The following is a 12,321-nucleotide window of genomic DNA, read 5'->3' on the forward strand; positions in this document are numbered from 1 at the left end:
TGATTATGGGCAATTTCTCAGTGCCAGAGCTGCCAAGCAGATAGAAGGGCCTATTCTCCCCTGATGGGCAGAGAGGCTGGGTTCCACATCCAGTCCTGAGTGGGGCTGCTTCCACATCCAGAGCCCAACACACACCCAGTTCTGTGCGTCAGTGTGGCCCCTAGGAGACCACTTCTCAACACTCAGCTGTCAGGCCTGCCAAGCACTGTGCAGCAGCTTTCCAGCAGCACCTATGGAGAGGAAGAGTGAGAGTATCAGGCATAAAGGCAGAAGGGGAACTGCTTGTAAATCTAGATGAGTGATGCTGGGGGATTCTTTTGGTGAAAGCTTGTTGTGTGGCTGCAGAGTTGTGCTAATTGTGTTCACGCTAAATTTATTCTTATCTCTGATTTTGATAGGTGCATGTACAGTGTTCTCACCTCCGATGCAGATAAAAATCAGTCTTAAACTGGCACAACAAACAGCCTAAAGACCAAGAACTCTTGCATGCTTTACAAAAAAAATCTCCAAAGTGCTTTCTCTCTGCAGCTGCCTATGTGCCTAACAGCTGCCTGCTTCTCCAAAGCTGCCTGTAATGATAAATAAATCAGGGCTACATCTGATAATTGTAGAATTGTCTTTTAATGTTATTCCCTTCCATGTGAGGCTGCCTTTGCTGTCAAGCTTGGCAATCTCATTTTGTTTGGCTCAGAGATGAAATGTTCAAAGAGTGTCTTTGATTATATGCTGCTTCGATTCAAGATTAAATTTAGTTTAAAACACGAGATTAAACATATGTCACTTGCAGCTAACAAACGCGTCGCCTTTGTTATTGTCCTTTGAGGATTCTTTGAGCTCTCGAATTATTAATTCATTTTTTAAAGTTAATGGCAAATGTCATTTTGAATGCTCTCAGAAGCGTCAGATATTGTCATTGGTTATGCACTGTTGTTGTGTATCAAAGCAAATGTTGAGAAAGAGGAATCCTATACAGTGTGTCTAGTTGCCCCTGCCAGCAACAATCACCTCTCTCTGCTTTTTTTATTTTATTCTTTTAACAGCTTAGAAAAAACAAACAGGTATTCGTTTGTCTTTCAGTGCAGATATTTCACCCTGAGATCTCTGCGTGTTTTGTGGCTTTAAACTCACGTGACCTCGTACCTCTTAAACTGTGATCGCATGTGTGTCGGAGTGGGTGCAGGCGTTCTGCACCATGCAGGGTTATCACAGTGACACGCCTGTCACCTAGGAGCACCAGGCTCGGGTGTATGGCGGGCTCTTCGCACCAGTCAGCCCGCTCTGCATCCTGTGCAAGCTGCAGACACACCATGCAAAACAGAAGCAGATAGCTGACAATTGGAGTTAAAGGCTTGTGAACTTAAGTCACAGTGGAGGAGTCAACACAGTGCAGCCAGGCTTACCTAGCAACGTCTAAAGGCTGCTTTACTGTGGACACAACACAAGCTGACAATGTCGTTTTATTAGTTTTATTCCAAACAATTCAATTCAATGTTTAAAGAGTAACTCTGTTGGATTTTGCAGCATCTTCAGCATCTCCCGTCTCGTACCTCTTGTGCAAATTCAGTGTGACATGCTCCAATGCTGACATAATTTGAAAAAGGTTTTATGAGAATGAATGAAATTTAACATGTCATTCCCAGTGTATTCATGGAGATTTCAGCCATGGTACAAACCTTCCCACTTCGGGCTCAAAGCTCTCGATGAAAAATGTGTTGGTGTATTTCCAAACCCACTTCCTCGGAAAATGCATTTGAAGAGATCTGCTACTGTGCAAAATATCTCAGAGCGATACTTCTGATAACATATCTTTTCCTCTATGGGTATGACTGCACCGATTCCACTTTTACTAATATGAATGAATGGATACATGAAGAGATGAGAGTGATTTGTTATATCCCTCATCAAAAGAGTAAAGCAGTGCCACTTTTTTTCTTTTTTTTTTGAATAGTACTGTGCATTTCAGGCACAATTCTGTGGTACCAGGGATTTGTTCAATGGGATGAAACATAAATCACTCTGCATCTCTGTGAAAGAAAAGTTCTCAGCTCTTTCAGAAAAATTGGATTTGATCTCTGTCAGTACTAACGGCAGTGTGTTTTGACTGTCAGTCTGTGACACAGCTAAGCACAGAATTCAGCTGCAAAACAACTGTATTCATCAAAACGCATTGATTGGTCATGCAGTAACGTTGATGACATCTCCTTTACTGCTTTACTTGTCTCAATTAAGCACCCCAGGCTATAAAATAATGTGTGTATTCACCAGTTAAACGTGTTTATTCTGGATTTTATTTGGGTAAAACAAGTGTTCTGCAGTACACTGAAGTAGGACCAGACACACTACAGAGGAATCATGTTATCATTATCGTGTTATCATTTTGGAAAATTCTGGTGTTTTGATCACTGACTTTGAGCAAGCTGTGATTTTTATTTTTTTTACACATATGAAGAGTTGGTGTCATGTAATCCTTAATGGTGGAACAGAGTTTATCAGTTAAGATTATTTTAGGGTTATTTATATATTTATATTTAATTCTATTTCAATGTCAGTTCATTTACACTATTGGAATATATGCTTATCAATATTGTAAAATGGGTTTAACCACATTGCCCATACCACATATACAGTTAATTTGGTTGCACAATAATGGGATAGCTAGCATTAATGGTGTTGTGATACTACAGACTTTTATTGCATTTTCGTGGAGGATGTAAATCTCTCTTCTCCAAAATAAGCAATCCAATAAAGACAAAGTCCAGTAAAGGCTTTGTTTTACATGCCTTGTGTTACATAGCTGATGATATTTTTGATGACATGAAAAACTATCTCCAATGATACTATGGACGTGTCTGTGCATGTGTGTTTTGTGTGTGTGTGTGTGTGTGTGTGTGTCCTGTAGTCTCTCCTGGTGGCGCAGCAGCTGGCCAATGCAGTAGGTGGCGTGATGTCTGGGACAGCGCCAGGCATGAACCAGCCCATCCTCATCCCCTTCAACGCAGGCGGGCACCTGGGCGGGCAGCAGGGCCTGGTCCTCTCTCTGCCCACGGCCAACATCCAGAGCCTGGTGGCTGCTGCTGCTGCAGGGGGCATCATGACACTCCCCCTCCAGAACCTGCAAGGTAAGAAAAAGTGCCAAATGGACATGCAGCTACAGAAAACAAAAAACTCATTAGTGTTACAAATCAAGGTCAACATGACGACCCAGGGAGAAAACAGAAAATAATTCAGCTACTACTTTATGAAGCTGATATATAAATCCATTGTTGCATGGTCACTTCTGTATTATTCTATATTACACATGATGATTCATAGAACGTGAAACACCATATTTACCAGGAACTACTATAAATAAACACTACAAATATTGCTCCCAATGAGAGTTTCTTATACTTCCAGTGGATGACATGGAACAGTATTTTGTTTTCTCTTTAATAAAAATGCTTTACAAAGCTTTTGAGCAGGTAAGAATCCTTCAGGGATTTGTATCCCAAAAAGCTGCCATCCTCAACTTGCCCAGAGGAACAACCATATTAATTACAGGTCAACGTTTTGCAGTGCAGCGCAAAAGCACTTTATGCTTCTTTTCTGTGAATATGAGTGCACTGTACTTCACTTTTTTTATCTCTTTTCCACCTCATCTGTCCATCCACATGGCCGTACTTATCCTTGCCTTTAAAACTTTAATGTCCAAGTGTTCTCTTTTGATCATAGTTGTAAATGGTTTTCATTTTAATGTTTAAAACATTGTCTCTTTTATACCATTAGATTGAGGGATGGATGGGGAAACAGCAGTCATAAATCTTGGATGAGAGAGCTGCACTAATGTAAAAAGATGCCAGGCTACATGTAAAGCAGTGTGTTTTTAGGATGGAGATTACAATAATGCCAGTGCAGCACAAAGTGCAGGGAAGGCTCCCTTCATGTGGGGAAATGGATGGACAGATGCCCTGAGTGAGGAAATGTGGAGGTAGAAGCCTAATGGACACAAACATGCATAAATAACAGCAGCCATCGCTGTGGGCAGAGCTTTTAATAAACCCGCATCTATCCAGCGAGCCCTTCAATGTATCCGTCACTAGTGGACGATAATGGGCCCAGCAGGCCTGTCTGACTCACACTTCAACAGATCTTCCTCCTGGTGCATGAGGGACAACCCAGAGGCTTCAGTGATCTGATGAACTGATCGACAAACACATTGTCAGGGTGTCAGAATGCCAAAACAAACACCTCTCAGTCATCCTTATTGTCCACTGCCAAACAAACCAACAGACTGTCTGGAATCCAATGTCCTGATAAACCTCCCCATCCATGAGAGATAGTGGAAAAAAACTGTTGCGGAGAAATGCCTCTGTGGCAGATCTTTTTTTAAGCGTGTGGACTGACAGACTGCCTGTTCGCACGTCCTCTTATCTGAAGGGGATGCATTGAAGGGACCTCCATGGAGAGAAAGTGACACAAGTCACGAGTGAAGCTAAATGTCTTGACTGTGTCCGGGCCCCTCTGGCCACACGGCGCTCCTCCACTCTCCCCTGTCTGAGTTCATCACAGCTCCTCTGAATGAGGCCTGCTGGCACAGCACCTCTGTCAGACAACTGCAACTCTGGCCTCTGCCCCTGCTTCCCTGTCGCTTCCCCTCCCAGCCCCTCTGGGTCTCCAGGCCTGATTAATCACACATATAATACAGCGCCACGCTGTCGCTGGGGAGCAGTCGGCTCATTTCACGACCTCAGGAGCAAGTGTGCTTTACAGCACTCACGCTGCTAGCTAATTAGCGTCAGATCAGACACAAGACAACTGTGAGGCACAGTAATGAGACTCCAGGAGGAGCCCAGCCAATGGCTGTATTTAAATGTAATGAGGCGGCTAATGACCAACTAATAAGGCTGTTTGTCTTGGGGAATGGGCGGTTGCGGGTGGAGGAATTGTGTACTTAACATGAGAGTCAGCATGCTGGTAGTCTCACGGTCTTCAGACTTTTACTTTTTACATGAATACAATCTTTATAAGTTAGATCAGGTCAGATTTAGGTATTTTTGCATATTAGTTACATTATTACATTCAGCCTTAATGAGGGAAATTAAATGAGGAGACAAATCAGAACAAGCAACAGTGACAACAGTGTTTTGATTGTACTTATCAAAGCTGGCTCTGTTGACAGAAGGGAACCGGCTGGACTGCTGTGAGCTTTAGGAGAGCAGCTCTCTCAGACTGTGATGAATAACTATCACTGTAATGGGGTTGTGCTATAAAGTTGGAGCGGTTGCTTAAATAAAACTGAGCAGCATCTTGTGGCAGACTCAGTAAACACAGGCACCAGTGTAACTGGTTATTTGTCAGAATGATTTATGCCTGCAAACATGCAGTAAAAACAAATTCCCAATGAAACTAAAGAAGGGAGAAAGTTATCTTTTGTGACAGAGTGCACACAATTCTAGCTGACTTCACAGAGGCAAAAACTAGGTTGGGTCATGCTAGAGGTCTGTAAATACGACAGCTCATATGAATAAAAAAATCATATATGATTTTCACATTTTTTAACACAAGTATGCACAACTGATGCAGACAAAACATCTACAGATTTTGGTTGTTAGATATGGCGCTAACTTGCAGCTGCATTTTAATAGGTTTTCATTTCACATGATTGTAGCACAAGCAAAGCATGATTACCATACTTGTAAAAGTAGTTGTATCAAAGCACTGTACATGTAATGCTCAATGGGAGGAAGCAGAACAAAGTCTCATCTGTCTACTCCTCTTCTCCATGACTCACTCAAAGGTAATGCAAGAAGCTAGTTTACTGGAGCTCTTTCATATTAATAAGCATATCCCATCTTATTTGCTCTCAGCAGAAAGCCAGGCAGCGCATCACATCAGAGAGCTGAGTTCTAATGGTGAGGTGAGAGCATTGTTCCTCTGTACTCGTCCGCAAGAAACACAAAACAGCACTCAGGCTTCCTGATAAAGGTCGGCATCCCACTCACCTGCGGTAATGAGACCCGGTGTCAGTGCCAATCAAAGGCATGTCTGCCGTTTTGATGAAAATGCTCAGCAGTGTCGTTCGCAGGTTGTGGGTGTTGGCATGATACAAATTAGGGAAATCACTCTGCTCATTACACCACCAAAGGCTGGGCTCCTGGGGGAAGAGCCAAATGTTTCCACACTAGTTAGACATGTCAGAGTGCATCTCTTCTGCCTCAGCTGACTGCTGCTCCTTTAAGAGGTTAGCTCACCGGGCCGGGCCACTGACTTAACCTCTGTCTGCTGTGGGAATGCCTCTGTGTCCCTTTACCCATTACATTATAGGAGCTGGAGAACTTCAAACATCCTTTTTGGGCTTGTTATAGCCGCACTAGTTGCTCATTGTGGGATTCTCTTCCTCATGTGTATATCTGTCGAATCATTTTGGGATAAGGAAAGAGATAAGCTATTGTTTGTTTGCACATTCAGCCAGCAGAAGAGTTCATTAATAGGACCCAGTGCAAGAAGTCCATATTTCCTCACATCAACATCTGCCATCTCAACACAATAGAGGCCAACCCCATCCTTTCTCCCTTATCGCTGTTTAATTTGAAGTGTTCTCAAGCAGTATGTATTCCACGTCGTCCTTTAATGATTTAACTTTGCTGTGGTTGTAAGATGACTCGCAGGGGAGAGAGCCGCATTAAATAAATAACAGTGATAAAATGTAGACCTCATACATTTCAAAGCTAATGCAACTAGCGGTGCAATAGGAGCAGCTGCACACAGTCCTGGAGCGGTAATTTGATTGATTTGTTGTGACAGCAGCCAAATAATTGAGAGTGAGAGGTGCTGCTGGAGATGAAGCGCAGGCAGAGGCAGGTTCGCCAGGCAGTCCCAGCAGATATGGCACCCGGGTTCTCATCTCTGCCATTGATATCTGCCAGTAGTTTATTGTTTGTCTTCAATAAGCAGCTTGGAAACGTGTGGGGTTACTGCCTTTGTGACAATTTGGCGACGGAAAGAAGAAAAAAATCACCAATCAAAATGTACAGAGGAGCGATGAGAGGCTTAGAATCAAACACACAAATTTACAGTCAGGCTGATGCGCAGGTTTTCTGTACATGCACATATGAACACACAGACACACTCCCATGAGACTCATGATTTATACTCTGATGTCTTTTTTTGAAGCTGAGATGTGAGTAAATTTTACCCCCTGGTGTTTCACTTGTTGCAGACATGCTAATGATTTGTTCTGAATTCAAGTTACATGCATTTCATAATTGCACAAAAATAACAGTACAAATGATTCACAGTGTATCTGAATATAAAGTATGTATTTTTTTTAAATATATATATATATATATATATATATATATACACCGAGATATTTTTATGGTTTCTGCCTGGTAAGAGAAAGTAGTGCTGTTTGTCTTAACCTGCTGGCTCTTGACTCATGTTTTGTTACTGTGGATGGTGGCAGTGTCACTCTGGCTCAGCCATGCCACAGGACAGCGTGCTGCCAGAGCCTGAAATAGAAAGAAAGAAAGGAAAAGTGGGGGGAGGATGAGTCTTTATGGCGGTGTGGAGGAGGACAATAATATTGTTAATCAGATGTGGCTGTGTCTGCTCCTCCACAGCAAACCCTGACATCTGCCCTCAGTGGTAAACACTGAGGGAGGCTTTTTGCAAACCTCCTGCCATAAACACACAGTCTACAAGACAGTCCATCCACATTACACACTGTGTCTATCTGCACTGTGTATGCAGAGAGTGTAATGCATTTATTTAAATGGGTTTTGTAGTAGAGGTGTATTAGGAGGGCATAGTTTCTGAATTAGCAGTTTGAATTCCAATATGACAGTTTTTAAAATTAGCTTAATAATTAGAAATATGCTAAATTATTCCATCTTAATCCAGCTGTTTTTGTTTCCCTCACCTCTTGAGCTACAACAGATTGCCCTCTGCCTGCTGTAATTAAGTTTTTAAATGTGAGACATGCATATTATTGTGTCCATTCAACCAAATTAACAGTTTATCATTGAAAAAACTACAATATTATGTGGGTGTTTTTTAATTAAACCTCAGATATCTGAAACGTTTCTTTCTAAAATCTTCTGCACACTGATATCCTTAATGAATATTTAGCATTAAAGATTGCATGTATTGATTAGGTATCCCCATAAATTATGTACATTTGATAGAGTTCATCAGCCTATTGTTCCTTTTCAACAGACCAGTCGATCACAAGTCTGAGGTTTCAGTAAAGGAGGGACTATTGAGTGTGATACAAATTATACATATACATAATAACATAGTGTATTGTTTCCATGATATTTCAACACTTGTAAAATGCTACCAGTAAATTCCTTGACCACTTGGCCCCGGAGTTGTTTTGTAGAAATTACATCTCACTTCTTTCCTCCCTTTTCTAGCCAGACTGTTTCCGAAAGATTTGCTAAAGGTCTGCCATTTTGCTGAGGTGCAATTCAGAAGCTTTCAGCAACAATCTGTAGTCAAGCATTTTAAATGAAAATTGATTTGTGATTTACATGGTCAGTGAGGGGAAAATGAACTTATGAAATGTTGTAAATGAAATATTAGACAAGGTGCAGTGGGAGAGAGCAGACAGAGATGGTAATCTTGTGGAACTGGAATTCCCGCCTGGCAGAACTGGGTGACATTTTACATTTATCTGTGTTCTGCATGAGTTGTAATGTTAATGGTAATTTTATGGGACTGAACTGGAATGAAAATGGTGTTATCACCAATTGCTTCAAATGTGGAATTGTGTAAAGTAGCACAGCTGCATCCTTTATTTCCTATTCCCAGGTTATGTGACTTATTGCATGATCTGTCCTCTAAGGTTGAATGTGTGTATTCAGCCTATTTTAATCAGTGTGTTTTACTCAGAGTGCCTTATATCACATACCTGCACCACAGGATGAAATACGAAGACTGCTGTGTTTTGATATTAGTGAAAAATTACACATTTGTTTGTGGATGTGTATTTTCTTTTGTTCATGTTTTCATTTATCACATGGGCTTTAATTGATTGTTAAAGGAAAGTTATGTGGAATTTCTTATCTGGAGGAGCATCCTGATATAAATGATCAACTTGAAGCAGAGTAAATATGTTGTATTTGGAAAAACATGCTTAAAACAACTGTATATGCAGCATTATTTTGATTTATCCCCAATTTTAATAGAACTTTATATAATCATAATGTAAACTAACACATTATCACTATGGATCTCTCATGGACTTAATAATACAAGCAAATCAATTTAGCATTACACTCTAATCAATACTACTTACACTCAGCACAGATGTTCTAATTTTGATCAATACCTTGTGCAGTGAATGTTTCCTATTCCCACTCTGGCCATGTACAACATGTATGGATTTTCATAGAGCTAGCTCTTCCATGTTGAAAGAGAAAAGAACTAAAGAAGTGAGAAGAACAAACAAAGTGATCCTGCAGCAGCAGCAGCAGCAGCAGAGAGGCTGTGGGAGTCTGGGAGCCAGCCTGGATCACACAGAGGTCATTTTTAAACACAGTTCTCCTGTTCCCTGTGTGTGAAACCAAAGAGTCCATGGTGACATTTGTCAGCAGATGGTATGGAACCGAACCCCTCACCAGCGGGGATGTCTTAGCCGCTGCTAAAAGCTATCTGTGGTTACTAATTGCTGACCAGGGCCTAATTACCTTAATTAATGGCAGAGGTATCTGGGGGCCAGATTTGTGGGGGCTTTTATCAGTATCGGTGGAGCTTAAGAGGTCCCGCAGGAGGCCTGAGGAGTGTGTAGGTCCCGTGGGTGCTATTTCTGGACTAACTGCAGTCACATCATAGATGGATCCTGTGGCATCAGCACGGGATGACATGTTTGGAGAGAGCTATCGGATACTTACAGATCATGAGAAGACCTCACAAAATATCTCAGGCAGGAGAGGGGAAAAAAAGGGGCTTCTCTTCTTTTTTGCACATATTTTCCTTTTCCTCTGCCGTACACACAAGCCCGTTTCCTGCATTACACTGCCGTAATTCACAATGACAAAGTAGACTTAGCACCTTTTTCCACAGACCGTGGGGGGTTTTGTTCAGTGAGCTCTCACTGTGAAATTAGCCCTGGTACTTTCATTTTCCAGCTGCAGTGAAATGGTTAAAAGACACAGATCAGCCAGTATGAAAATAGAACTGATTCAACAAAATCTGCTGCTTCCCCTTGCTTGCTCCTCACCCATCCAGCAAAAAAAAAAAAAAAAAAACCCTCCCCCCACTATTCTCCCACTCCCCTATGCCCCCCCCCCCCTTTTTCTTCCCTCCACTATCCCATCCTCACCCCCTCCCCCAGCCCCGTCAGGCACCTTGTCCGCATCTGAAGAAGGCTTGTAAGTTTCGGGTGCATACATTTCTTTTGATGATATATTGTCCCGGTGCGGAATTTCATTTACTGCCGCTGCCCTTTGCTGAACCTGTTGCTAGTCAGTGAGCACGATAAGCGTATAAGTAGCATGCTACTTCATTCATCATACATCGTTCTGGGCTCTCAAATATCTCATATGCGATTCAGGAAGAAACTACTAAACCGGCACAAAGGATCCCACCAGGATCAGCTGAGGTTCCATTAAACGCTGTGTACAAAATAGAGCGCACTTGGTACTTGTTATCAAATACACATTTCCAGTGTTGCATCTACAAAACATTAGCCTTCATTTCATGGTGTACACATTGTTTATGTTGCGGGGGGGGGGGGGGACATATCTCAAGTGCAGTGCTCATGTAGTACATAATCCCATTCACATTGCATTGTGAATGCATGTATTTTGAAATCTGTTTTTTCCCTCAATCATGGTGGCTGCTCTGTGTTGTATTAAACAGCATTAATAATCACAAGAGGCTCAGTGTCACTCAGAAGTCTCCACATCACTAAGGCAGACAGTGTTGTGCTGCTGGGCATGTTGTGCTGTGTGAAAGTGCTTACACGCTCCCTCAGACAACCAAAGGGAATAATTAAAGACAGAAGATGGAGGCAGAAGAATGGAAAGCAAATCCCATTGTTTGGGGTTATTTCATCCCACTGAATTTCTTTTTCTCACTTTCTTTCGCTCTCTTTTCGCATTCCTCCCCAAATGCACTGTGGGTATGTGGCACACTATCAAAAGCATATGTAAGCGAAGCAGCATAGAACAAAAGCCCTATGATGTCCTCCTCATACCCACATTGCCTTTTGATTATTCTACAATCATTTTATATCTGTGTAAGTTGGAAAGGAAGGGAAGGCTTAATAACCTCATAATATACGATACTGTAGCTGCTCAGAAACCACAATGCAAGATGTGTTTTAGATGGTTTGAAAACAAGCTTGCTTATTCTTCATTTGTTCTCGTTTTCTCTAATGGCGTAATTTCTTCAAGCCCTCAATATCTGAGTTGTTACCAAAATAATCCACAATGAAATTCAAATTTAAGGTGAACTAGACTATTAGGGCAACTCCACTCCACTCCATTTCTAGAGCAGTAAATGTAGCCCCTCAATCTCTCTCAGCTTTTACTGTCAGTCAGAGAGCACTCAGTCATCTCCGTGCATCAGGCCCGCAATATTGATTTTTCCACCCACTGAAACAGCCGCATGAACATAAATTTTGCATGAGGCTTTTACTCGCGGCCTCCGCTTTGGTCTGACGACACATGATGGGACCATGAACACGCTGTAATAACCCAGTCTGTCCTGCCAAGCAGACAGACGCTTTTTTTTTTTTTTTTAAGAAGAGGAGGGGGTCCAACACCTTCTGGACTCTCAAGGACAAAAGCGAGGGACCCCTTACTGGGCACCACAGTATTACATACTAGGTAGCATTTGAAATAAGAGTGAAACTCCTCCGTCCAAAAGCAGAGGAAAATGTCCCAATGTGTACAAGAGATCTAGTCGGTTTGCTCATTCGTTTGATTTAAAGTATTTTGAGCTGTTGTATGAAACGATATAGCTGAATATAGATTATGTAAATGTTTAGATATTAAATATAGATACAGATCATTTCACAGATGAACAAACTGTTGAGCAGAGTGGCATCGCATAGTTAATGAAATAAATTGTGTCGTCTGCCCAGCATGTGGTCAGTGTTAGAAGGAAGAAAAAGGGACAATGAAAACAGTTGTTACACATTCTCTTGAAAAGAATGAAATGCAGTGAGAGTGAACTAGATCTCACTCTGCTCGGGACCCCCTGGAACTCTCTCAAGGGCCCTCGGAGGTCCCTGGACCACACTTTGGAAATCAATAACCTAGCATAAGCAACAGCAAAAGGGCAACATTATCGAGTACACAGGGATTTTCTTGTATGTGTAACATTTCCATG

The 12,321-nt window shown here is 41.8% G+C and overlaps 1 protein-coding gene across 1 annotated transcript in view; it reads left to right on the forward strand.

Annotated features, from left to right (window-relative positions):
* pou6f2 (POU class 6 homeobox 2) overlaps positions 1-12,321 on the forward strand; it is a 65,413-nt gene that overhangs the window by 17,450 nt on the left and 35,642 nt on the right. Inside the window, exon 3 of the mRNA XM_022767252.1 lies at positions 2,900-3,119. Within this exon, the coding sequence (XP_022622973.1) occupies positions 2,900-3,119 (220 nt within the window). The remainder of the gene's footprint in view (positions 1-2,899; positions 3,120-12,321) is intronic.

The sequence above is a fragment of the Seriola dumerili genome, unplaced genomic scaffold, assembly GCF_002260705.1.
Source record: "Seriola dumerili isolate Sdu_G_001 unplaced genomic scaffold, Sdu_1.0 BDQW01001124.1, whole genome shotgun sequence".
In the NCBI taxonomy this organism is placed as follows: Eukaryota; Metazoa; Chordata; class Actinopteri; order Carangiformes; family Carangidae; genus Seriola; species Seriola dumerili.